Source organism: Zootoca vivipara, chromosome 3 (assembly GCF_963506605.1).
Source record: "Zootoca vivipara chromosome 3, rZooViv1.1, whole genome shotgun sequence".
In the NCBI taxonomy this organism is placed as follows: domain Eukaryota; kingdom Metazoa; phylum Chordata; class Lepidosauria; order Squamata; family Lacertidae; genus Zootoca; species Zootoca vivipara.
Window position 1 is genome coordinate 108,969,378 of NC_083278.1, and position 26,706 is coordinate 108,996,083.

General features: G+C 46.6%; 1 protein-coding gene across 4 annotated transcripts in view; it reads left to right on the forward strand.

Annotated features, from left to right (window-relative positions):
• SPTBN1 (spectrin beta, non-erythrocytic 1) overlaps positions 1 to 26,706 on the forward strand; it is a 212,123-nt gene that overhangs the window by 168,319 nt on the left and 17,098 nt on the right. For 3 of the 4 annotated variants that reach the window (XM_035110961.2, XM_035110962.2, XM_035110963.2), the window contains 13 exons: positions 69 to 332; positions 1,293 to 1,517; positions 1,820 to 1,909; positions 3,630 to 3,908; positions 10,183 to 10,313; positions 13,935 to 14,139; positions 15,249 to 15,623; positions 16,390 to 16,634; positions 17,438 to 17,576; positions 18,561 to 18,645; positions 19,849 to 20,045; positions 21,011 to 21,114; positions 25,162 to 25,225. In XM_035110961.2, the coding sequence (XP_034966852.1) occupies positions 69 to 332; positions 1,293 to 1,517; positions 1,820 to 1,909; positions 3,630 to 3,908; positions 10,183 to 10,313; positions 13,935 to 14,139; positions 15,249 to 15,623; positions 16,390 to 16,634; positions 17,438 to 17,576; positions 18,561 to 18,645; positions 19,849 to 20,045; positions 21,011 to 21,114; positions 25,162 to 25,225 (2,403 nt within the window). The remainder of the gene's footprint in view (positions 1 to 68; positions 333 to 1,292; positions 1,518 to 1,819; positions 1,910 to 3,629; positions 3,909 to 10,182; positions 10,314 to 13,934; positions 14,140 to 15,248; positions 15,624 to 16,389; positions 16,635 to 17,437; positions 17,577 to 18,560; positions 18,646 to 19,848; positions 20,046 to 21,010; positions 21,115 to 25,161; positions 25,226 to 26,706) is intronic. The other variant, XM_035110965.2, reaches the window with a different exon arrangement.

Sequence of the window (26,706 nt, forward strand, 5' to 3'; positions counted from 1 at the left end):
ATTCGCTTGTTTCTGATCCCCAGGCTGTTCTAACCCACAAAGCTTAAAGGGTTTCTGTTCGTTTGCAGGAAGGGATGCAGCTCACCGCCGAAAAACCCGAAACGGAGGGAATCGTGAAAGAGAAGCTGACGAGTCTGCACCATATGTGGGAAGTGCTTGAAAGCACCACCCAGACGAAAGCGCAGCGGCTTTTTGATGCCAACAAGGCTGAGCTGTTCACCCAGAGCTGCGCTGACTTGGACAAGTGGCTGAATGGCTTGGAGAGCCAGATTCAGTCAGACGACTATGGCAAGGACCTCACCAGCGTCAATATTCTGCTGAAGAAGCAACAGGTGAAGTGATCGGAGCAGCTTCTTTCAGCGAGGAGAGGTGGTTGGAGATAGAGAAAGATATAAACATATGCATTCCCTTGTTTCCAAAATTAAAATTACACAACTGCCTTTCCAAACACCGAGCACCCAAGGTGGCTGAAATTCCTCACTCTTAAAGCATTCATTATTACTACTTATTTATTTGCCCTTCACCCTAAGGCAGGGGTCCCCAAACTATGGCCCGGGGGCCACATACAGGCCCCGAGGCGCTTTTATGCGGCCTCCGGGGACCCCGCCGCCCGCTGCCACCGCCCGCTCTTACCGGCGCGGTGTGGCGTGGCTGCCAACTTCCAACACAGAAAAGCGATGGAAATAGCTTGTGCGCACGCGCAAGCGTCATTTCCGGTGTACGTCCGGGTCGGAGGAGGCTTCTGCACATGCGCACAAGCTATTTTCGGTGCTTTCCTGGTCGGGAGTGTGCCAGAAATAGCGTTTGCGCATGCACAGCTCCCACGCCCCCGTGCACGCTCCACCACGCAATCGGCGTGGCGGGCATCCGGCCCAAAGCTGGGTAGGTTTGGGGACCCCTGCCCTAAGGTCTCAATGCAGGTTGCAACATTAAAATACAAAATTGAAACACAGAACACATAACATAACAACAACAGGTATCTGAAGAAGTGTGCATGCACACAAAAGTTTATACCCAGAACAAACTTAGTTGATCTCTAAGGTGCTACTGGACAATTTTTTAATTTAATATAACAACAACACACTTTCCTAGTAGCACAACCTTCTCCCACCAGGTGCCCTCTTGATGTTTTGGGCTACACTCCTTCACAGCCCCACAAGTTGTTTGGGGCTGATGGAAGCTGGAGTCGAACAACCTTCAAAGAGCACCAGGTTGGGGGAGGCTGCTGCTGCAGCATCGCACTGGAAGAGAATGGCTAGTGAACCTGCTCATTTCCTCTCCCTGCATTTTAGATGCTTGAGAACCAAATGGACGTTCGTAAGAAAGAGATCGAGGAGCTGCAGAGCCAGGCCCAGGCGCTGAGCCAGGAGGGCAAGAGTGCCGACGAAGTTGACAGCAAACGCTTCGTCGTGGAGAAGAAGTTTGTGGAGCTGCTGGAACCCTTAACCGAGAGGAAGGCCCATTTGCTGGCCTCCAAGGAGATCCACCAGTTCAACCGGGATGTGGAGGACGAAATTGTGAGTTTCAAAATTCTTCCAAAGTCCACTTGCTGAGAAAGCGGATAGAGAGAAGTTTCTCCCATAGTAATGGAACCTGATTTCATCCAATGAAATTGAGTGGCTGGAGATTCAGGACAGACAAAAAAGCAAATTCTTCTTTATGTAGCACATAATTTGCACCTACCAAGTTAAAAGATTAGATTCATAGAGGATAAGATCACCAGTGGCTACTAGCTGCAATGGTTGGGTCTGCCTGTTACCCTTCATTTCCCATGGATATACCTTTGAGTTACTTTGACATCTTATTTCCCTCCCTCTAGTTGTGGGTTGGAGAGAGGATGCCCATTGCCACATCGACAGATCATGGTCACAACCTGCAGACTGTACAGTTGCTCATTAAGAAGAATCAGGTAAGAGGCTAAATCTGCCTGGATCCAAAGTAGTACAATGATCCCCAAATGGGCAGACTATCAAGGGAGGCCTTTAGGCGTACTTTCTCTCATCATACTAGAACTTGGGATCATCCAACAAAATTGAGCAGGGGGACAGACGAAAAGAAGTCATAGCTGCCAAGTACCCCATTTTTCCCGGTGGTCCCCCGTATCACTTTGTCTCCCATTTTTCTCCGTTATTTTCTCCTGCCGGTAGCTATTTTTTTTCTTTCCGATTTGCCCTTCTATGGGCACCAAAAATGGCTGTCACCGGCTTCAAAAGTCGCATCTACGCATGTTCGGAAGTGCGTAGACGTGACTTCCGGTGTCGGCGGCGGCCATTTTGGTGCCCATAGATGGGCGGAGCGACACCGGAAGTTGCGTCGATGCACTTCCTGACATGCGTACAAGCGACTTTCGAAGCCGGCGGGGGCCATTTTTGGTGCCCATAGAAGGGCAAAGCGACACCGGAAGTTACGTCGACGCAACTTCCGGTGTCACATGGCTGCCGGTCCCGGATTCTGCAGTCCGGGACTTGGAAGGTAAGAAAAGAAGTACTTGTATCACTTTGACCCGCAAACACACAAGTAGAGCCCAGAAAGCACATTTGCCATTTTTGAAATCTCTCCCCACCCCTCCCCGGGCAGCTGGCCACCTCCTTTAGTGTACGCTTTGCATTGTGGTCAGATTTGGCAAAAGTGTTGTGCCCTTTTTACAGATTCTGAGACCATGGTACAGAAATATCACCCACATCTCACCTAAGACATCAATGGCAATGTCAGAGGTTGAATCCTCTCTTCCTAACGTCCCTCCAGGATGGAAGATGGTGATCAAGTGTATTACCCACCCCTCCCCAACAGGTCCCAGGGCTGGTGACTACAATATAAAATTCAGAATTAAAAACAGTTAAAACACAGAGTCACAGGAGTAGGGTGGGTTCTAAAAACATACTTTTAAGGTGTCAAAAGACCAGGGTAAAGAGATCTGATTAAAGCAAACTAGAATCATAGAGTTGGAAGAGACCACAAGGGCCATCCAGTCCAACCCCCTGCCAAGCAGGAAAAGTAACCTATAGATTACGCTTGTCATTGGGCTCTCCTGCACGCAGACTCTACTGCCATGGACAGTGGGTGCTAAAACTCAAGGGATGGCACCTTGGCACCATTTATGTGGAAAGACAGTGTGCAAATGTAAATAACAAGTCTGTGGTCCCAACACACATCTTGTGTTGTAATAAATCAGAGTTTCCCAACCTGGGGTCTCCATATTGTTTTTTTGGACTACAATTTCCATCATCCCTAGCCAGCAGGACCAGTGGTCAGGGATGATGGGAATTGTAGTCCAAAAACAGCTGGGGAGCCAAAGTTGGGAAACCCTGTATTAAATGATAACACTGTAAGATGCGAAAGTCTCCCTGGAGATACCAGTCTCTGTGGCGAGTGTAACATAAAGGCCCAAAGGCCTTCGAGTTGTCATCTAGTTGCCTTCCCCGTAGTAGTAATGAGTCCTTTAGCCCGCTGAAATTTGGGCCAAAATGACTGATGGAAGCACAGGTACCGTCAGGACGTTTTGTGCTCTCGCTTTCTCTCAGATTCCCAAATGGGAGTCTGCCCTCCTGGATGACTTCCCCTTGTCTTTCTTTTCAAAGTGTTTGTTCTGTGAGCTATTTCCAATCCGAGTGTTGAATTTCCCACACTAGACACTTCAGAAGGAAATCCAGGGGCACCAGCCTCGCATCGACGACGTTTTCGAGAGGAGCCAAAACATAATTACAGACAGCAGCCTTAACGCCGAAGCAATCCAGCAGCGGCTCGCAGACTTGCAGCAGCTGTGGAGCCTCCTGATAGAGGAGACGGAGAAACGCCATAAGCGCCTTGAAGAGTCCCACAAAGCCCAGCAGTACTACTTTGACGCCGCGGAGGCTGAAGCCTGGATGAGCGAACAGGAACTCTACATGATGTCAGAAGAGAAGGCCAAGGTAAGTTGGCATCCATGTACAGTAGACGTGTCCTATGGGCACCAGGAAGACATCCGCACGTATCGGTTTATGCCAGTTTAGAAACCAGGCTAATTGGCATGGCTTCGAAGGACTCTGGGAACTGCCATTTTATGAGGGGTGGTGCAATTTTGTTGCCAAATATCCCGTATACCCTCCATAGAGCTGTGGGCCCCAATGGTCCTTAGGACTGGTTCAACATAGGCATGTACTGTCAAACTGATTTCCGTACACTTATTAGAAGCACACATTCCAACCATGCTCTCTCTAATAATAATAATAATTGTCAGGGGGTTGTTGCGGCTACTCTTGAGTAAAGACGCTCCAGTCCGTGCTGTCTTTAAGAGTTTTATTGTGCATACTATTTACAGTGCAGAGATAGCAGAAAACATGACCACCTAGTCACTTTCAGAACCCGGCAATGGCTTCCTTCTGCTTCGGGGCCAGCATAAAAGCCTGGGCACCCCGAAACGCCGCCCCTTAGCCCTATGTGTAAGTGCGCACCTCCATTTGGGCGCCGGAAGGAGAGGTCTCCCTTCTTGCTGGCTGGGGCGGTGCCTGGGCTCTGACACCTCGCTGAGCCCTTCCTGCCCGCTCTGTTCCCCAGAGCATTGTCAGGGCTTGGATGTCTCACTGAACCCTCCGTCCATACCGCTCCATTCCTCATTCCCTCCTCCTGACTCGCTGCTTGTGCTATCACTGGGTGAAGTGCTGGTCAGGATGACGGGGGGAGGCTCCCTGTAGGGAGTCCCCCTGATGATTAATAATAATAATAATAATCATCTGGGCAGCTTCCAACATAATACTAAAAACATGATAAAAGATCAAACATTAAAAAATTTCCCTAAACAGGGCTGCCTTCAAATACCTTCTAAAAGTCAAGTTTATTTCCTTGACATCTGATGGGAGGGTGTACCAAAGGGCGGGTGCCACTACCGAAAAGGCCCTCTGCCTGGTTCCCTGTAACCTCACTTCTCGCAGGGAGGGAACCACCAGAAGGCCCTTGGAGCTGGACCTCAGTGTCCAGGCTGAACGATGGGGGTGGAGACGCTCCTTCAGGTATACTTGCATGTATGATTGGGTTATGTGACACCACAAACACAACATACCATCTCAAACACACTGCCTTGGGGTGGAGTTGGTTCAGTTACCTAAGTCATCAGGTGTACAGCAATCTAGTGCAGGAAAACTCAACGGGTATGCAGGCAACTCCCCACTTAAGTCACATTTGACTCACACGTGACCTCATCTACCGTATGTGTGGCACTGGGAAATAAATAATTTTATTTAAACAGCGAAAAGGTGTGAAAATGGCAAAGACAGCTCGCATATGATCTCAAAAACTGTAAAAGTGGTGCAAAAAGAGAAGGGGAAATGGCTAATGAGTGCTGCTGGGTTTTTCAAGGGTTTCTAGAGGTTTAGAAGGTGTTTACAGGCTTTTTAGATGGTGTTCCCTACTATACGGGATTTTACTCACATGCGTGATACCTGGAAACGTAACCTCTGTTTATGTGAGGAGTCGCCTGTACCTAGCGCATCCTTTGCATGCAGAAAATCCCAGGTTTGGTCCCTGTCATCTCCAGCAGGTGGAGGTCACAGGTGACAGGAAAGTCCTCTTCACCTCAGAGTAAGACAATGCTGAGGTAAATTGAAACTTCATCTGACCGGGTATGAGCCAGCGAGCGTTCGAAACGTCCATTGCTCTAGGCGTGTTTTGCGACAAGGAATTTCATTAGCGCAAGCCATTTATGAGTTCTGGGCACAGCACTGTGCCTAAGATTTCAGATTAAAACTGCGGAGTGGAAGGAAAGGGAGGACCATTTTCTGCCTCCCCACTTCCAGCTACTCTATGGAGACTGGCGAAAAGACCCTCTTAAGAATATTGGGGGTGGAGGTGGGCAGTGGAAGGACTGGACCATGTGAAAAAGGAACATAAGATTTTAGCTGCAGTTTCATTTGTTTTCAGCTTTGTATTCTTGTTATCAAAAAGTGCGCCTAGACGTTCTATTGTTGTACCCTAGGTTTAAGGTGCCATTTAGCTCCTAGCTTTCATATCTCAATTTCTAACACTGGAGCCAGCTCTTCCTTCGTGTGAGCCACCCCTTCATTACCAGCAGCTTGAATGGGCCATGGCTCAGTGGTAGAACATCTGTGTTGAATGCAGAAGGTGCCAGGTTCAATCCCCAGCATCTCCAGGTACGGATGGGGTAAAGAACCCTCCCTGAAACTGTGGAGAGCTGCTGTCAGTCAGTGTTGATCAATGGTGCGCTAGATAGACCAATGGTCCACTCAGTATAGGCAGCATCCTAAGCTTCTAGGATTCTGTGGACTATCTCCATTGGAAAGCACTGTGTCAGGAGGTGGTGTGAATTTGGTGTTATATCTGCGGCAGCCCATTCACACGTTCATGTTACCCCTTTGGGTTTCGTTCATCCAGTTCTTGAGTCAGCCCTTAATCAAGAACTGTTGCAACTAAATTGGTTTGAAACTGGCTGAACTGGTATCTTCAAATATGTCAAGAGCTGTCACATGGAAGATGAAGCAGGCTTGTTTTCTCCAGCTCTGGGAGGTAGGACTTGAGTAAACACCAGGGAAAACTTTCCGACAGTAAGAGCTGTCCACTGTTGGTGGAACGGTCTCCCTCTGGGAAGTTCTCCTTCCTTGGAGGTTTGTAAGCAGAGGTTGGATGGCCATCTGTCGTGGATGATTTAGCTGAGTTTCCTGCATCGCATGAGGTTGGACTAGATGACCATTGGGGTCCCTTCCAGCTCTGCAATTCTATTCTTCTACCGCCCAACGCCAATTGGCCCCATACGTTTTTATGAAATTCTCCCCAGAGAGTGGCAGAGGTAGACTGAGATAAATGAATAACAGTTATTGCCCAGCAGAAATCACTTTCAGGTTCTATAAATCATTTGACTGATGGAGAAGTTTAATGCCTTGGTGCAGTTATAAGCATCATTTAGCCCAGAATCCATCTTCCAGTAGTCAGTGCCTGTTTCTATTTTTGCTGCTTTGATTAAAAGGTTCCATTTTTCTACATTTCTATTTCTCTCTCTTTGTGTCCCCCCCCCTTCTTCCTGTGGAAAGTCTGGCTTCATTTATGTTTAACGACACAGAGATATCCAGCAATAACTGCCACCCAGACCCAGTCAGAACATGTCAAGGTTCTGTGAGTTTACAAAATACAGCTACAGCAAAACAGTGCGACTGCACAGGGTAGCTGGAGTGAGCCAGCAGATACCTGTCATTTGTTCCCCAAAACTCTTGTGCTTCTCAGTGCGCTCTTGCTGAAGTCAGTTTTAGAACTTGATTGAACCACTTAAGAGAAATCAAGCCCCATCTTCTTCCTTTGCTGCCCTTCTCTTATATGCTTTATATGCTGTGGATTCTCAAGTTTTTGTTAAGGTGGAGCAAGAAGGCCCTTTCCCCCCAGCCCTAGTTTGTGAACACTTTTTGCAAACAAACAAACAAAATATCCCAGGTTTGTTGATGCAGTCGTACCTTGGATGCTGAACACTTTGGTACTCGGACGTTTTGGCTCCTGAACGCCACAAACCCGGAAGTGATTGTTCCAGTTTGTGAACGTTCTTTGGAACCTGAATGTCCGACTGGGCTTCCGCGGCTTCTGATTGGCTGCAGCAGCTTCCTGCAGCCAATCGGAAGCCGTGCTTTGGTTTCCAAACGTTTTGGTAGTTGAACGGACTTCTGGAACAGATTCCGTTTGACTTCTAAGGTACGACTGTATTTGAATTCCTCTACTTGGTTCACGTTGACTTGCCTTGGTTATAGGTCATATTATAATTGCAACCTGACCTGGCACTATCAGCTAATTCACAACCTGTTTCTCTGTACAATATTAAATTTTCTATCTTACAATTTCAAATAAACATTTTACAAACTTTGAAATACCTAACAAGTTCCCTTCTCCTACATCCCTGCATATTTTACTATTTTACTATAACCATTCAAATCAATTTCCCACTTTTACATCCATCAAAAAATATTTACTCTGTTGAATTTATCTTAATGCTGCCAGCATTTTCAACTGTGTACAATTATTTCCCACATATTCAATAAATGTTTTCCAGTCTTCTTTAAATGTATGTTGTTCTTGCTCCCTTATTCTATATGTTAAATCTGCAAGTTGCTCATATTCATAAGTTGTCAATACTCTTTAGTTGAGACCTCACTCACTTTCCATTTTGGGGCTAACGAAACACAGGCCGCAGTAGTTCCATACATAAATAACCTTTTCTGACACCTGGGAATTTTTAGTCTGGGTTATCCCCAACAAAAAAGGCTTTTGGGGGAAAAGTAGTTTCGAACATTTCCCCCCAATTCATTATAAATCATTTCCCAATACCCTTTTACCTTTTTACATGTCCACCACATGTGGAGGAACATTCCCTCCACTTCTTTACACTTCCAACCCTTATCTGATTCTGTTTTATAAATCCTAGCCAGCCAATTCACAACTTGTCTTTTGACTTGGATCCGTTTCCTTGTGTTTGCTTTTTTCCCCAGTGGCTTGTATCTTTCTGGAGCTTCCAGCCATTTCGTTTGGATAGATGCCCCTCTTTTTCAAAGTTCCTATAGTCAGGAAAGGGGGCTTGTAGCCTGATTTGAAACCCCTGATGCGGAGGATGTTAGATGATGTTTGATGTTAGATGATGTTTGGCCTGGTACAGCAGAACTCTTCTCATATTCTTCCCTCTTTAAGTAATTTATGGCAGTTAGTAGGCGGCCCAGCCTTTTGGCACATATGCCACCTGTCAAGCCCAGAGTGCCGCTCAAAGGTTGCGCTGCATTGCAATAGCCTCCTGGTGGCAGCGTTGCTCCTGTTTACCAGAAGGTGGGGGGAGCTTGGCAGAGGCATGGTCAGGACTGCAAAGAGATACCAGTTAGAGTGCCAGACTGGCTCTACTGGTGGATCTGTGCCACCCTGACCTCGCCACGGCATCTCCCAGTAAGTGGCATTGATGTTGCTGCCAGGAGGCTATTTTTGCACCTTCACTCTGCTACCCCCACCCCTGGCCAATGAATCTGGGATGTGGAACTGCAATGTCACGTGAGTGAGATGAATAAACACCCAGCAAAAGAGAATGGGAGCAATATATCTGTCAAAATTACAAATACCTAAATGTTTACCCTCGCTAGATTCAACATGCTGCCATATGCCGTACTGCAGGGCAGATTTGAGGGTAAACCATACGCGGAACGAGTCTGCCCCTGAGGTAGAAACTGTCTGTCACGTCTTCTTACGCTGTCGTTTCAACGAGGATATATGTTCAGTACTTATCATCCCTGCTATACAAAAATCTCCAAATGGGTCCGAACCGCAATGTCTAAAATCCCTGGTAGAGGACAAGGATCCAGAGATCACGCTAAGGGTGGCCAAATTCTGTGCGACTGCCATAAAACTTAGGGTACAAGCTGTGCTACCATAATGACTAAGGCCTTCAATGACAATTTTAGGTTATATTTTAGTGATTAAGATTTAACTTCTATATTTTTAACTGCTGCTATATCTGTATTGTCCCTGTTATACCCAATTGCAAATTCACATGCATCCCTATCGTGTTTTATGACTTCCCTGATATTGTATGTGAGCTGCAACTGGTCTGTGACCGAAATAATGAATTTATATTGTATTATTATACTCTTCCCCCCCCCTCCAAGCTGCTCCTGGACCCTAGTGCACTTCAGCCCTCTTTCCGCCCCCTCTTATCTTGGTGTGGGTCTGCCTCTGGATATTACTGAGTTGGGAGCAGACAGTAGCATGACGGAGGGGCAGCCCTGCGTCTGTGCATGTTAGTGAACGCCTCCTGCAACTTTGTCTCATTAAAACGATCAGTGCCTTAAAATCAAAGACAGAAGCTTTAAAAAAGTCGACCCCCAAAAAGCCCAAGTATAAATTTAAAAAGTAGTTTAAAATATGCATTATAATATGCATTGTGGGTGGAGTGTGGTTTCAGGCTATTACAAACATTCTGTCTGTGCAAGCATTTCAGCTTGCCAGGCAGAACAATTCCCCCTCCCCTCAGTTCCTGTTTTGGGGGTTCTCTGACACACACAGACGAACCAATTTGGGGGGTGCACAAGGGAAGAAGGGGGGAAGCCCCATTCTGCAAGCAGAAGCTTCTCCTGACAGGGTTTGTTAGGTGAAGCCCTCCCTATTTACGCACACCAAGATGACTCCCTCCACCATGGTGCCATGCAAAGAAAATGACGCTGTTCTCTCTCTCCACTTTAGGATGAACAAAGTGCAGTTTCCATGTTGAAGAAACACCAGATTTTGGAGCAGGCCGTAGAAGACTATGCTGAGACAGTGCACCAGCTATCCAAGACGAGCAGGACTTTGGTGGCAGACAATCATCCAGAGAGGTGACTGTTGCTCTTTTATATTTGTAGTTTGCCATTTCCCCAAGGAATTTTAAGAACTGCCATGCTGGATTTAAGTCCATCAAGCGTAGTTTCCTTTCTGCACTCCTCACCCTGGCTAACCAACAAACAAATGGTAAGCTTAGACTATGGCCCAGTAAACACATAACTAGGAGCAATGGTGCCCCACTATGTGAATAATGCTGCGTTTGCACACCAGAGAACTGAAAGCTTCAGCTTCTACTTTTAAACTAACCCCAGTTTCCCATGATGTTTGTTCTCAGGAAACCATGGTTTGCCTATGCTATGGTTCCAGAACAAAGTTGGATCTGGAGCCAAGGTATGCTCTCAGTAACCATAGTTTAAACAAACCAGTCCCTCAAGTTTGGACATCATGGGGAACTGTGTTTAGCTTAAACCTTTAATCTGATCAGTTATCCGGTAGTGCCAGGCTTCTATCAGACTACTGGGAGAAATACTATTCAACCTGAGCAACAGAGTTGCCAATAGGAACATACCACCCAGATAAAAATTTAACATTCCCTATCCTGCCTGCAAATAAATGACGCCCAAAGAGTGTTTTTATATTTTTAGATGCTTTTTTTGCTGTGCTTTTTACATTTAGTACCCCTTTTAGCCTCCAATGAATCCTTTCAGGTGGGTTACAAATTCCAATAGGAATAAAGAAACGCATATTAAAAAGAGAAAAGGAACGAAGGTAGAATCCAGAGTATCGCTTGCACGCTTTCCACTGACCTGCAGGGAGGTTCCAAAGAAGGGTAAGATGGAGGCATATATATCAAACAGACAAAGGTAATCAGAAGTCCAAGATGAACAGCTGTATAAATCAGAGACGATTGTCCCCTGAAAAAGGAAACTGGAGGCAGGGAGCGCCAAATGAAAAAAAAACCCAAATGCAGTCCGACAAAGGAAATGGTAAATAATTCATGAGTACATATATTTGACAGCTGATGCTGGAATTCAGCATAAACTGGGCAGAGAAAACTGGGAGGAAAAGGGTTCATGGAGAAGGTTAGTTTCTCCTCTGTCCTGTTCTGTATGGATCCAGAAATGATTTGCCAAATTGCATGTGCTCCTAAATTGTCGTTCACTGGGCAGGAAATAAGCGATGCATCGATCAAAATTGCATTGGCTTCCTTTGGAAATTTAAACACACTCAGGCTGCGGAAGAAGCCTTTCCAGTGATGTGGATGATCTGTTTATCAATAGCATTCATCGCTGGCGGAAATCCTGGACATCTGAGCCTTTTCCTCTGGGCCATGGGAAAAAGTCGTAGAATCAGACTGTCAGGTCTGGAAAGTATCTTAGCGCACATCTCCCAGGCTTGTCTTTTTAAAACAAACAAAACTGGAAACTGTCAGATTTTGTGAACTTTGTTCCGGCATCCTAGCTCCACTACAATCGATGAGCTAGATTGGGGGCAATAGGCCGATGTTTCCCACAGGCCAGATTTGACCCCCGCAACCAATTTACTGAGCCGCCAGCTTCCCAAATATGGCAGCAGGCAGCACTGGCAGATTGCATCAATAACTGGAAAGGTGGAAGGCAGGGCAGGGGGACCTTTTGCGGAATGAGGGCCACATTCCATCATAAGCAATGTTTCAGGGGCCGCATGGCACATGGGTGGGGCCAGAAGGAGAAATGGGCAGAGCAATGGATTTTACTCTTAGGCCCGTGCAGTAGGTTATATTCTGGCCATGCAAAAGGCAGAGCTTTTTCCACACAAAACATTTCTCCATCCGGGCAAGCAATAAGCATTGTCTAAGATGAAGGACATATTCCAGCTAGGCAAAAGCAGTTAAGGCTGCTGCAGAGCAGGGCTAGGAAAGGGCCGTGGCTTGTGGTATGGGGGGGCATGGACTGGTAAGAGTCCCAAGGGCTGGACAGAGAGACAAGGGACCACATTTGGACCCCAGGCCTGAAGATCCCCATCTCGGGTGCAAGAGCCAAGTCCAATAAGGTGTGATAATTATTATTTACAACTAATTCTGGATGTCTGTTTGGCTTCGGGGGAATCAACAGGATGTGAAATGTGCATACCTGCCAAGTTGCTGTCAGAGAAATAAGGGACCGGGCCAGAAATAGCAGACCGGAAGTAGCGCTGCCGCCATTTTGGAACTGGGCGGAGCATGCTCAGAAGTGACTTCTGATGCTGCTTTGCCCAGTTCCAAAATGGCCGCCACGCCAGAAGTCACACTGCAGCCATTTTGGAACTGGGCAGAGCAGCATCAAAAGTCGCTTCTGAGCATGCTCCGCCCAGTTCCAAAATGGCCGCCGTGCCAGAATAAACCGGGGGAAAACAAAAAAATCCGTTTTTTCAGCTAGGAACAGCTGGAAAAACGGGGATTTCCTGGGGGAAACGGGAGACTTGGCAGCTATGAATGTGTGAGCACACACATGCAGAAAAATACCTATTATAACCATGCCACTAAAAATCCAAATCATCCCAAAGAAATTGACAAACAGAAAAAGCCTAACAATGCTGCTCGTGCTCTTCTGTTACCGTTACAATGTAAAAATAATAATAAAGCAAAATGTTTTTAGTAAACCCTCCCCCCCCAAAATCAAATCCACCTGTCTTTTAGTAAAACCACTAAAAAGCAGAAAGGGTTAGGACTCTGGGAATTAGGAAATATAGTTTGCATGTTTCTTTGAGAATATAGTTTAAATGTGCCTGCATGAGAAAACATTTTTGTTTCTTAACTGATAAGCAAACACACCACATAAATAAGAAAAATTCAAATTGTAAGCAATTTCACCGTATATCTTAGGATCATGTACCTGAAATCAGTGAGCCAAATGAGTAACCCCCTTTATCTCTAAAGCAAATAAATAATACATTTAGTCATTCAGCGGTTAGGCATCTTCCTGGAGTCACCAGTGCCCCCCCAGGCTCCAGGGTACCTGCCAATACCACAAACGGCACCTCTGAAAGGTCAGCCCCTCAAATATCCCCTCAAAATATCCACAGGGCACGAGAGACTCTCCATTCTTCCTGCTCAGTTTCTGTTTGTACTGGCTCAGCCTCTCCTTCCTTGTACATTTCACTCGTTGCCCAAATTGGACATTCACCCTCCCATCCATTCTGAGCAGATGAGAGAGGCAAAGAGCTCCTGTCTGTGTATGGCAGGGGCTGGGGTGCCATGCCTGTACCATTTTTCTATTCTTTACAGTGCGGCAGCCATTTTGTATTATGCCACATCCTAGCAGTGGCCATTTTGTGTCGGGTTACCATACGCCCGGAATTCCCCAGACTTAACCGGAATACTGCCATCAGAAGTAGTGTCTGAGCGGAAGGCACTAAAATGCCAGGGGATATCTGGACGTATAGAAACCCTTATTGGCGATTTCCCTCAAAAACTTCCTCTCTTTTTTTTGCAAATTTGCCAAAGAAGCTCAACAACTTTGGGCGGGGAGGGGAAGCTCAACGAGCTTTCTGTCCAGATTTTCACTGTTTGAAACATGGCAACCCTAATTTTGTGCCCAGTGCCCGTGGCACTTTTGTAGTAGAAAAAGGAACTGTGCCTCCAAATAAAATTTTATTTTTATTTTTAGTGGATGGATTTGACTCTCTTCTCACACATTCCGTTGTCTTCCCCTCAGTGAGCGCATTAGCATGCGGCAGTCCAAAGTAGACAAGCTGTACGCAGGCCTGAAAGACCTCGCCGAGGAGAGGAGAGGCAAGCTGGACGAGAGACACAGGCTATTCCAGTTGAACCGCGAAGTGGATGACTTGGAGCAGTGGATTGCCGAAAGGGAAGTGGTGGCCGGGTCCCACGAGCTGGGACAGGATTACGAACATGTGACAGTAAGATGATCAGATGACTCTTCCCATTTTTTTCAGCTTTCCACAATTTGCAGTTATTTCGTTCCCCCCCCCCTGTATTTCGTTAGTATGCAAGGCAGTCTACAGGTAACATCCATGGTTGGAAAGGCCAGTTGGCCAAAGAGCAAGAAATGAAAACCAAAACTTGCATTCCACACTGTTACACACACACACACACACACACACACACACACACACACACACACAAAAGAGCTGGTGTGGTTAAGAGTGTTGGACTTGGACCTGGGAGATCAAGGTTCAATTCCCCTTTTAGCCATGACTGATATTTGGCCACTAACCAACACTCAGCCTAACCTACCGCAGAAAGTTGTTATGAGGACAAAATGGTGGCAGGGACCACGCACAGCACTTTAAGCTCCTTGGAGCTAGGTCATTTTACCCAGTACTTGTACGGGGAACAAAAAAAGGCCTTTTGTGGTGTGAGAAGCAATTTCTTTGACCCTTGCCGTTAAATTGTACAAAGTGTCGCAATCTGACAGGCAATGGGAATAGTCTTGATAATATGCATGTGTAAATAATAACAACAATTTATTACTTGTACCCTGCCCATCTGAATGGGTTACTCCAGCCACTCTGGCCAGCTTCCGACAGAATATAAAGGAACACAGCAAAACATCAGATATTGAAAGCTTTCTGATACAGGGCTGCCTTCAGATGTCTATGAAAGGCCATGTAATTATTTAGCTTTTTGACATCTGACGGGAGGGCATTCCACAGGGCAGGTGCAGCTACCAAGAAGGCCTTTTGCCAGGCTCCCTGTAACCTCACTTCTCACAGTGAAGGAACTGCCAGATGGCCCTCAGAGCTGGACCTCAGTGTCTGGGCTGGACAATGGGTGTGGAGATGCTCCTTCAGGTAAACAGGTGTACATCATTCACATAGACGCATGCACATACATACACATAGACACTAACATGCATATATTCCACATATGGTACAGTCCCGTGTTGCTGATGTCAGTCTCTTTTCGAACATTACTGATGCTCTAATGTATGGTCACCTGAGCAAGCTGAAAAGTGGCCTTCCACTTGATTTGGAGCCCGTTTCCTTAATGGCCTCTCTCTTTCCAGATGTTGCAAGAGCGATTCCGCGAATTTGCCCGGGACACCGGCAACATTGGGCAGGAGCGTGTGGACACCGTCAACCACATGGCTGATGAGCTCATCAACTCCGGACATTCTGATGCCGCCACCATCGCCGAGTGGAAGGACGGTCTCAACGAGGCCTGGGCTGACCTCCTGGAACTCATCGACACGAGAACGCAGATCCTCGCCGCCTCTTATGAACTGCACAAATTTTACCACGATGCCAAGGAGATCTTTGGCCGGATACAGGACAAACACAAGAAGCTGCCCGAGGAGCTTGGGAGGGACCAGAACACGGTGGAAACCTTGCAGAGGATGCATACAACGTTTGAACACGACATTCAGGCCTTAGGGACACAGGTGTGCATGCTGAGACAGTATTTTTAGCACAGCCCCCTTAATGCAGGGGATCTGCGTGGTTTCAGGTGGTCAAGAAAGAAGATTGTGCATTTTATATGGGTTGCCAGCAGCTCTCCTTTGTTTTCTGGTCTTCTAGGGTGGTCCCCCATGGCTGCCTACCAACCTCTATCTACTTTTAGCTACTCCTACCTACCTGCCTTCTTACAATTAGCTAAGGGGGTAGCACACATTGCCAGCTTCCTCCCCCGTAGTCTCAGTGCTGCCCTTGTGGAGCATGGCAGAGAGGAGGCCGCCCCTGCTGTTAGGGAGAATGAGACAGTGCTTCGGATGGCAGATGCTGGGAGTTGGGTAGTGGTGGTAAGGTGTTGGAGGGAACAGCTGTGCGTATGTGCCACCTAAGCTGGTTTGTCGCCCTCTGTTCCTGTGTTCAGGTAAGATTCATCAGTCAATCTGATTGGCTTCCGTACGTGGCATCGGGCTAGTGCCATCTTGTCCTTTGCCTCAGGCAGTAAAATGACTTGGGCTGGTTTTGGTAGCCCATATGTCTTGAAGCTTATCTTCGCAGTCATAAGGGCTAGGAACTTGGCGTTTGGTTCTTGTTTTGAAAGAAGAAGCCATGGTGGTCAGGGAGCTGTATTCTGTACCCACTGCCACAACCCTGCAGCATTGCTCATCTCCCAGGTTTTGCAGCCCTGGCTGTAATTCCATGGCAGGCCTTCCAACAATCGCGTTGGTTGATGGGTGTTCCTCTTTCTTCCCTCGCCAGGTAAGGCAACTGCAAGAAGATGCCGCCCGCCTCCAGTCTGCTTATGCTGGAGACAAGGCCGACGATATCCAAAGGCGCGAAAATGAGGTTTTGGAAGCGTGGAAGACCTTGCTTGATGCCTGCGAGGGACGCAGGGTCAGGCTAGTAGACACCGGGGACAAATTCCGCTTCTTCAGCATGGTCCGAGACCTCATGCTTTGGATGGAGGATGTCATTCGTCAGATCGAAGCCCAAGAGAAGCCTAGGTAATGTGCAGGGCCGGATGTAGGTTTGATGAGGCCCTAAGCTACTGAAGGTAATGGGGCCCTTTATATGTCCAGCTGTCCTTTGTCAACAACCAATTGCCACTGTTTTTTTGTGTTGAATATATGCTATGTGGTAATTTATGGGCCTAATCTGTATCTAAAGCCATTTGCACATGCAGAATGTAGGCACCCTATATATAGAAATGAGCAAACCAGTGATATCTTAGGGAGCAGGCTAGCAGGCGGGGCCCATTACTTACATCATAGGAGCCTACACAACACAAAACACTGTTGCTGTATGAAGTTTTTGTTTTATTTGTTTTTTATCTTATATTTTGGAAATGTACATCCAGGTGTTTTTTCTTTACATTTTTTTGGGGGGGGGCCAAGAGAGTGGGGCCCTAAGCTATAGCTTGTTTAGCTTATATGTAAATCCGGCACTGGTAATATGGAACAACAAGCCAAATGTTTCGTGCTAGGCCTCTCGCTGCGTCCGTGTGGCTGTTGCTGGTGAGGCCTACCAAGCATTCTTGAAGCATAATGTTGGGACTGAACTGGACTCAGGAGGCTTGAGTTCCGATCCGTTCTCAGCCAGCAACACACTTGGCTGCTAACTCTCCACCTCAGTCTTCCTGTCTGTAAAATGGTTATGAGCCCCACCTACGGGTGGAGGTGGCACAACTGAGGATCACAGGCTTACTGCCTCAGTGAGAACTAGGTTTCAGTTTCTGTTAGCCGTGGACCGCAAAAGCATTTAATAAACCGAGTGTGTGGCTTTCTGAACCAGCGACGTTTTGTTTCAGGGATGTTTCCTCCGTAGAATTGCTGATGAACAATCACCAGGGAATCAAAGCAGAAATAGATGCCCGTAACGACAGCTTTACGACTTGCATTGAGCTGGGCAAATCGTTGCTGGCGAGGAAACACTATGCGTCAGAAGAGGTACAGTGTGCTTGCTCTCTGCAACTATGCAGGAGTGGTGGGTAAGGATCACCGTTTCAGACCTAAGGACCATCTATATTAATTGAATCTAGGTTTTGTTATGTATCTTGACTTCACCAAAGCATTCCCTTCTGTTGACCCTACTGAATAGACTCTATCTATCCTGGTGATCTAATGTATCCTATTTTATTGATCTAATTTATCCTATCCCATCAATCTAATCTGTATCCTGACTTCCTAATATAATCGATCCCTTTTTATTACTCCATCCTAGCTATTGTGTACTGTCCTATCTAATATGTCATACCTATACTATTTTATTCTATCTAATTAATCCTACCGTTTCTATCTCTATCGCTCTGTCCCATCAAAAAAAAAAAAATTTCCTTCAGTAGCACCTTAAAGACCAACTTGGTTTTTATTTTGGTATGAGCTTTCGTGTGCATGCACACTTCTTCAGATACTGAAGAAGTATCTGAAGAAGTGTGCATGCACACGAAAGCTCATACCAAAATAAAAACCAAGTTGGTCTTTAAGGTGCTATTGAAGGACTTTTTTTATTTTGCTTTGACTCAGACCAACACGGCTACCTACCTGTAACTAGAGCTCTTTCCCATCTTATCTTAACTAATCAATTTACACACCAACTCTGCTCATACACGCTACTGAAGCATTCTTATTGTGCTCCTCCCCTCCTTCTCTTCCACAGACAAAACAAACCAGAGTCTATTGTCACATCATCCCAAACCAGGGCTCATGTTGTTTCCCCACCCCCACCCTCCCAACAAGCCCCCTCCCCTGCCAGACCCAGTGGACACTGTCCACCAGTGACAAGCAAGAAGTCTGGATGTGAAACACAGAGCCTGCTTTTCCTAACTTGCTCCCAGATGCCAGGTGCAGCTCTGTTAAAGTCAAATATAAGACAGAAAAAGAAGAAGAAGCCTGTAGTACAATGATAACGTTCCATTCTTTTTTTCCTGCCAGATCAAGGAAAAGCTATTGCAGCTCACAGAGAAGAGAAAAGAAATGATTGACAAATGGGAAGACAGATGGGAGTGGCTGAGACTGAGTAAGACCCTCCCTTTGTATGTCTTATTAGAGCAATGAGATCTCGTGCAGTATTTTTAAGCTAGCAGTCTTTCCTGAGTTTTGTCAGCATTTTTAAATATACGGCCAGGAGTGTATGCATTTGCCATTGTTGCAAAGCTGGCGATGTGAACACCGAAGACATATGGGAAGCACAAAGCCAGCCACTTAAAAGCCACCTTTGCAATTAAGCAGTATATAAATTAATAAACGACAACAATCATCATCATACAGAATGGGAGACTGAAACAAAGGGGCGTATCAGTAGGGTTAAGGGAACCCAAAGGCTTGCAGAGATACAACCAAGGGGGAGAACTGTAAGAGGAAAGAACCCAAAACAGCCAGTGTGTGGTGTGGGGTGTGGGCATGCTCAGAAGCCATAGAGTGCTAACTTGAGTGTTGGAGGAGTAGGAAAAAGTTGAAAGCCAGCACCCTCCGTATGGTGATGAATTCCAGCTCCCATCAGCCCCAGCCAGACTGTCCACTGGTCAAGGGTTGTTGGGTACCCAACAATAAATTGAGAGCTATAGGTTCTCCACCCCTGGTCTAGATACATGGAGTGTCCATTCAACGCAACATGGGACCTTAGGGTGAAGGACAGATCATTGATGAGTTCTGGCTTCCTTTGTCCACCATGGGCATGTCCCTGGGTGAAAATATATTGATGACTCTTTAGGACAGGCATGTCCAACAGGTAGATTGTGATCTACCAGTAGATCACTGGATGTCTGTGGTAGATCACTGCTAGATCACTGGCACCCCTAAAAAAAGCTCACCCAAAATTTTCCTCCTCCCTAAAAAAAGCTGAACTATGACCTGAAGCCCGAAACAAAAATGGGCCTCCTTCCCTCCTAAAAGAAGCTCAACAAGTTTGACCTAAACCCCAAAAAACAGGGCTTCCCTTCCTTAAAAAAACTCAACAGCTTTGACCTGAACTCCCCAAAAGGGGGTAGATCACTCCCAGTTTTTAACTCTGTGAGTAGATCACAGTCTCTTGGGAGTTGGCCACCCCTGCTTTAGGACATTCCCAAAGGATTGGTTTAGTACCGCCCTGATGAAACAGGGCCCCCAAGAGCTAGGAGAAAGGTGCCATGTCTTTAAGAGAGTGCCTGCCTTAAGAGGCTAGGCCTATCATTACACAGCGCTTGCCGGCCCTGAGTACCTGACGTTTCTGCCTTTCACTTAGTTTTGGAAGTGCACCAGTTTTCAAGGGACGCCAGCGTCGCCGAAGCCTGGCTGCTGGGGCAGGAGCCGTACCTGTCAAGCCGCGAGATCGGGCAAAGCGTGGACGAAGTGGAGAAGCTTATCAAGAGGCACGAAGCGTTCGAAAAGTCCGCTGCAACTTGGGACGAGAGATTTTCAGCGCTTGAAAGACTTACTACGGTGAGTCGCGGGAGCCATTTCAGGGACGCGTGCGCGCACGCACGATGGCTTTGTTCTAGCTCCAGTTACTGGGAGTCACAGAGCTAATACATTACAGAGGCCTCGGTCCAGTATACCTGAAGGAGCGTCTCCACCCCCATCATTCTGCCCGGACACTGAGGTCCAGCGCCGAGGGCCTTCTGGCAGTTCCCTCACTGCGAGAAGCCAAGTTACAGGGAACCAGGCAGAGGGCCTTCTCGGTAGTGGCACCTGCCCTGTGGAACGCCCTCCCACCAGATGTCAAAGAGAAAAACAACTACCAGACTTCTAGAAGACACATGAAGGCAGCCCTGTTTAGGGAAGCTTTTAATGTTTAACAGACTATAGTATTTTAATATTTTGTTGGAAGCCACCCAGAATAAATAATAAATTATTACAGTGGTACCTCGCAAGACAAATTTAATTCGTTCCGCGAGTCAATTCATTTTGTGAAAAATTCGTCTTGCACATCGCGGTTTCCCATAGGAATGCATTGAAATTTCTTTTTTTGCCCATAGGAACGCATTAATAAAATTTCAATGCATTCCTATGGGAAACCGTGATTCGCAAGACGAATTTTTCGCAAAATGAATTCGTCTTGTGAGTCACCATCAGATCGCAAGAAGCATTCATCTTGCGAAAAATTCGTCTTGCAGGGCATTCGTCTTACGAGGTACCACTGTATTGTTGTTGTTGTTGTTGTTGTTGTTGTTGTTGTTATACAGGTAAATTTTGATTCTGGTAGAAGTAAACTGAATGATTTCCTGTTTTCTGGGGGCAGGGGGGGATAGTTCAACTCCCCCCCCCCCCGAGCCAATCCAATCCAACAGCTAATCACGTTCTTGCAGGAGTGGCATGTTGAGGGAGCTAACAAGGAACTAAGATAGCCAATGTTTCTGAGAACGGAGGGACCCCTAAAGTTGCACTGTTTATTCTCTGCTCCCCAGTTGGAATTGTTGGAAGTACGTCGACAGCAAGAAGAGGAAGAGAGGAAGAGGCAGCCTCCTTCTCCGGAGCCAAGCCCCAAGACCGGAGAAGAGTCTCAGCAATGGTAAGTGGCAGGGCCGGATTTAGGCTTGATGAGGCTCTAAGCTACTGAAGGCAATGGGGCCCTTTATATGCCCAGATGTCCTTTATCAACAACAAATTGTCACTGTTTTTTTGTGTTGAATATATGCAATATGGTCATTTATGGACCTATTAGGTATCTAAAGCCATTTGCACATGTTGCCATGCAACCAGTCCATGCCAAATGTAGGCACCCTACATATTGAAATGAGCAAACCAGTGATATTTTAGGGAGCAGGCTAGCAGGTGGGGCCCATGACTTACATCATAGGAGCCTACGCAACACAAAACTCTGTTGCTGTTTGCAGGTTTTATTTTATTTGGTTTTTTTATCTTATATTTTGGAAATGTACATCCAGTGTTTTTTTCCTCTAAATTTTTTGGGGGGCCCTAAGAGAGTGGGGCCCTAAGCTATAGCTTGTTTAGCTTATATGTAAATCCGGCACTGGTAAGCGGCAACATTGGGTAGTCCAGAGAAGGTATCAGAAGTCTTTTTTTGGATTTCCTCTGTTGCAATCTTCCAAGGGCCAGAGGCAAAAGTGGGCAAGGAAACACACGCTCACACAGACCTCTCTATCCTCCACCCCAGGTATTCTTGGAGTTCAAGGACATGTTCCAGCCACGAAAAAAATACTCAGGGTACAATGCAGGGGGCAGTGAGGGGAGAGTTTGGCAGGCCAGGTATAGAGGCCATATTCAGCCCCTGGGTCTGAGGCTCCGCACGCCTGCTCTAAAGCAGGAAACTGAAAATGAAGAGCATATGTAGTTTCCTAGCTTTGCATGTGAGTTCAGAGCCAAGGCTTGTGAGCCCTGGAAGTTTTCCTCTTGGCTTGCAGGTCGTGGTTCATTTGGCCGTACAGCCAGGATGGGAGATGCAGAGGAGGGAATCAGCTTGCGCACAAGTTGATTTGTCTAGCGTTTGCTTCTGGCCAGGCTTATGTCCAATCAGCTACAGTGTTTCCCAGCCCCCAGATGTTTTTGGACTACATCTCCCATCATCCCTGACCTGCTAGCTAGGCATGATGGGAGTTGTAGTCCAATAACAGCTGAGGACCCACGTTTGAGAAACATAACTATAACCTATCAACACTGTTATGGTTTATGGGCACAACCCACATGCCATATGCCCTCCCTCCACATAAGGTCTGGATTGTGGCAACATGGGAACGGGCCTTTTCATTGGTGGCTCCCTGCTTGTGGAACGCCAGATGCCCTCATTATATATCCTTAGGCCAGCATTTCTCAACCGCTGTTCCGCGGCACAGTACTGTGCCGCGGGACGCTGGTTGGTGTGCCGGGAGACGCTGGCGACGAGAAGGGCGATTTGCTGCCCTGTCACGTGACTGGCGGCCGCCATTAGGGGCGCTGACCCGCCGGAAAGGAAGCCGGCCGGGTCACGACGGGGGCGGGGCGAGCGCAGCTCTCAACAGCCACCACCGCGGCTGTTTGTCTCGCTCTCGCTCCTCTTGCTGGCGGCGCCCGGGAGTTTTTTGGTCGGCGCGGGAGTGAGCGGCCTCTTCGGCAAGGAGTCCTGCAGAAGGTGAGGTGCTCTTCTTGCTAGCCCAGGGGTTGGCAACCCGCGGCTCCGGAGCCGCATGTGGGAGCCTCAAAAGGGAGCCTCACCAAGAAGCCCCAGCCCACACAGACAGGGACCGAACGGAGGTCGGTCCGTCGTTTGTTCCCTTCCGCTGCAGAAACTCCGCCGCCGGGGCTGCGCGCACGGGGAGAAGGCGGCGAGTGGCTCCGCCAAGGACATAATGCAGAACAGACCCGCAAAGGAACCCCTCAACAGTCTTTTGCCATTAAACTCCAACTTTTACACCATGCACTTTTTGCACCTGTGTGTGTAATGATTACGTCTCCCCTCCAAACTAAACTAAATATAGGGCGGCACAGAGTTGGTGTGCCGCGGGATTTTTTTTCATAGAACAAGTGTGCCGTGGCCCAAAAAAGGTTGAGAAACACTGCCTTAGGCAACAAGCAGAACCAGCTCTTTGGCCAGATAATTGTGGCCTCCTTCAGTGGGTAGGGTATTTTCATAATGGTGATTTCTGCATATTTTGTTATATCCATCTAATTCTATTTCCCCATCTTTCATCACTTCAATGTGTATTATACTGTTGAATTTGCTTTAATACTGCCAGAGTTTTCAACTGTGCACAATTGTTTTCAATATACTCTACAAAAACTGTCCACTCCTCTTTCAATACCTGTTTTTCTTGCTCTCTTATTCTACTTGTTAGACCTGCTAACTGCATATTTTATCATCTTGAGTTGCCAGTCCTCCTTGCTAGGGACCTCCCTCACTTTCCATTTTTGGGCTAGCAAAATCCGAGCCACTGTTATTGCATACATAAGTTTTTCTGACTCCTGGGAACCTCTGCCTACACAATTCCTAACAGAAATGCTTCTGGGAGTGTTGGGGGGGGGAGTTATTTTGAACTTATTTTCATCTCATTATAAATCATTTTCCAATATTCTTTAACTTTTTTTGCATGCCCACCATATATGAAAAAGGTTCCTTCTACTTCTTTACATTTCCAACACAAATCCGGTTCTGCATTATGCATCTTAGCCAATCTACTCGGATTTAAATACCATCTATGGATCATTTTCATATAATTCTCTTTCAGTGTGTAGCATACAGTAAATTTCAAATCATTCTTCCAAAGTTTCTCCCAGAGGTTTGATTCTACATTGTACCCTATATCCATTGCCCAGTGGGTCATTGACGCTTTAACCAGCTCATATTTTGTTTCCTATTCCAATAATAATTTATACATTTTAGACAGTAGTTTTTCCTTATTCAGCAACAGCTGTCTTTCAAATTGTGAGCTTTGGTCCAAAAAGCCATTTTTTCTTATCTAATTTAAACATATCGTACTGTAACCAATCAGTAACTTTGCCCCTTACTTCTTCCATTGGTTTCAATCTGGGTTCACTCCCTGAGAGATCCAACAAGTCTCTATAGGACCCCTACCATATATTCATGTTTATTCTCTTGATTGTCATTGCTTTGGTTGGCGACAACCATGGGGGTGTTTTTCTTTCCAACAAATTTTTATATTTCTCCCAGACTATGTACAAATTTCTCCTAATGACATGGTTTATGAAACTTATATATATATTGGTTTTCCCATACCAGAGAAATGAATGCCAGCCAAATTCCATATAGTGGCCTTCCAGATCTAAAATATCTGCATCCTCCAATACGATCCATTCCCTTAGCCAACACAAGCAAGCTACCTCATAGTACAGTTGTCAGTCTGGCAGGGCAAAGCCCCCTCTTTCTTTTGTATCAGTCAAAATTTCATGTTTAATTTGTGGCTTTCCCCCCTGCTGGACAAATTTAGAAATATCTTTTTTCCATTCCTTGAGGCAACTTAGTTTATTAACGATCGGGATCGATTGGAATAAGAACATTTTAGGAAGCACATTCATTTTAATGGCTGAAATCCTACCTATCATAGGGAAAGCTTCATCCTTCCCCAAATCTCTTAACTCTTTTTAAATCTCTTTTCATAATTTAATATAACCATCTTGATATAAATTAAGATTTCTCACAGTCAGGCAGATCCCAAGATTTTTCACTCCCTTAACTATTTTTAAGCTACTCTCTGTTTCCCAAACCATTTTTGGTTGGCCACCCATGTTTCTGTATTTATTTTAAAGCTTTAAAATAGATTTTTCTGCTGTGTGTAATGCTAGTTTCAGCGCATGGGTTACCTAGTTATTGTCTCTGAGTTTTGTAAGAAGTCATAATACTAAGTTAATGAAATATAAACCCAGTGTCAGGTGGGCTCTAGGTAAAACACTCTCAGTTCATTGTGCACCAGTGAAATCCAACATGGCTGCCAAGGCACCCCCACAGGAAAGAAGTGTGTGCCCCCAGAATGTGTCACAGATGCTGGGCTTCTGCAGCTCTTCAGTGTGCCCGGATGCCCATGGCAATTGGCCTGGTCTACAGTGTTGCTCCTGTGCTTCTTTCCAATCACTTTCTCACTTTCTCTCTCTCTCTCTTTCCCAACAGGGACGGCACAAAAGGAGAGCAGGTATCCCAGAATGGTTTGCCACCAGACCAGGAATCTCCTCGGGTTAGTTACCGCTCCCAAACCTACCAAAACTACAAAAACTTTAGTGGCAGATGGACGGCTAGTGACCGGCCTCGTTCTGGACATTGAAAGACGCAAAGCGGTTTGCAGAAGGCCACGGGCTGCTTTTTCCTCCCCTGTTCCTCCTTGATTTGCCGGCCCTCCAAATTCCCTTTACTGCTTCTCTCCCACTGCAACCACACACCCCGCTGCATTCAGCTTGTGTTCAGTTGAGTCGCCATCACACCCAGCTTCTTGCTCCAGTGCCCATGTAGGCACCCTCTATTTCCTCAACTCTAAATCCTTTGAACGCCTTCAAGGTTCACCCCACCCCACCCCACCCTGGTTGCACTGCGACTGTCTCAATGATCTTTTGTTGTGAGTTTTTCGTTTTGTTAATAGCTTTTGAGATTTCTGCCGCTAAAGCCGCCCCGTTTGTGTGAGTAATTGAGATGTAATGAGATCTCATCGTTGTGGAAGACGAGAAATAGAGACCGACAGGTACGATGTCCCTAGCTATACTAACGGTTTTGAGCCAGGAAGCCAGCCGTGATATTGGCAAATGCCTTCGTGCGCACGATCCAGTCCTACAGACAGAAAGCAATCGGCAGGTGTGGATATGTAAACTGGGGGTGTGGAATTCAGGGTCAGGGAGAACCATCTGCACCAAAAGAGCAGGCGTGGGGAGCCTTTTTCATCCCAGGGGCCACACTACCCTCTGCACAACCTTATGAGGGCCGCATGCCCATGGTAAGCAGCCTGAGAGTTGAAAAGCAGGCAGGACCAGAGGGAGAAGTGGGTGGAGTAACAGATACAGCTGTTAGTACAGTGTGCTGGCTGCATCTCAGCCGTGCAAAAGTAAGACATTTCTCAACATGCATCCATAGTTCTCTGTCCTCTATCCAGGCAAGCAAGATTCGAGGCCAAACTCCAGCCAGGCAACAGCATTACAGGGCCACATTTTGGCTCTTAGGCCTGAGGTTCTCCACTCCTGACCTAGAAGTTAGTAAGTTGTTGAACATTCCAAGCAGTGTGAACCCAGGAACCGCCAATAAAGCTTAAACGGAAGGATGCTACAAAATTAGTAGTCAGTGTGATCTTACTGTCTCGGCAACTTGTTCCAGTGTTCCTCTTCCCTAGCCAGTGAGTTGGTTATTTGGTGCCTAAACCCCAATTGAAAACCACGGGACTCTCTTAGTCCTTTTAAAATAGGGCCTGGTGGGGGTGGGGAGAGAGAAATCCATGCAGATCATGTGAGGCTGAACACAGGACAACCCTCTTCACCTCAGGTGCAGGAGCAGGTCTTCTTCACAGCATCTTTTGGGCTGCCCTCCTGAACACAGTTACTAGGGAGCAAGCCTTCTTGCACTCAGTGGGATTTAATTTCCAAGGAGGCATGTTTAGGATTGCAATCCCCCCCCAAAAAAAAATTGCCAATGGGCCATTAAAACTGTGCAGTTTTAATAGTGTGAGCATCCCTTGTT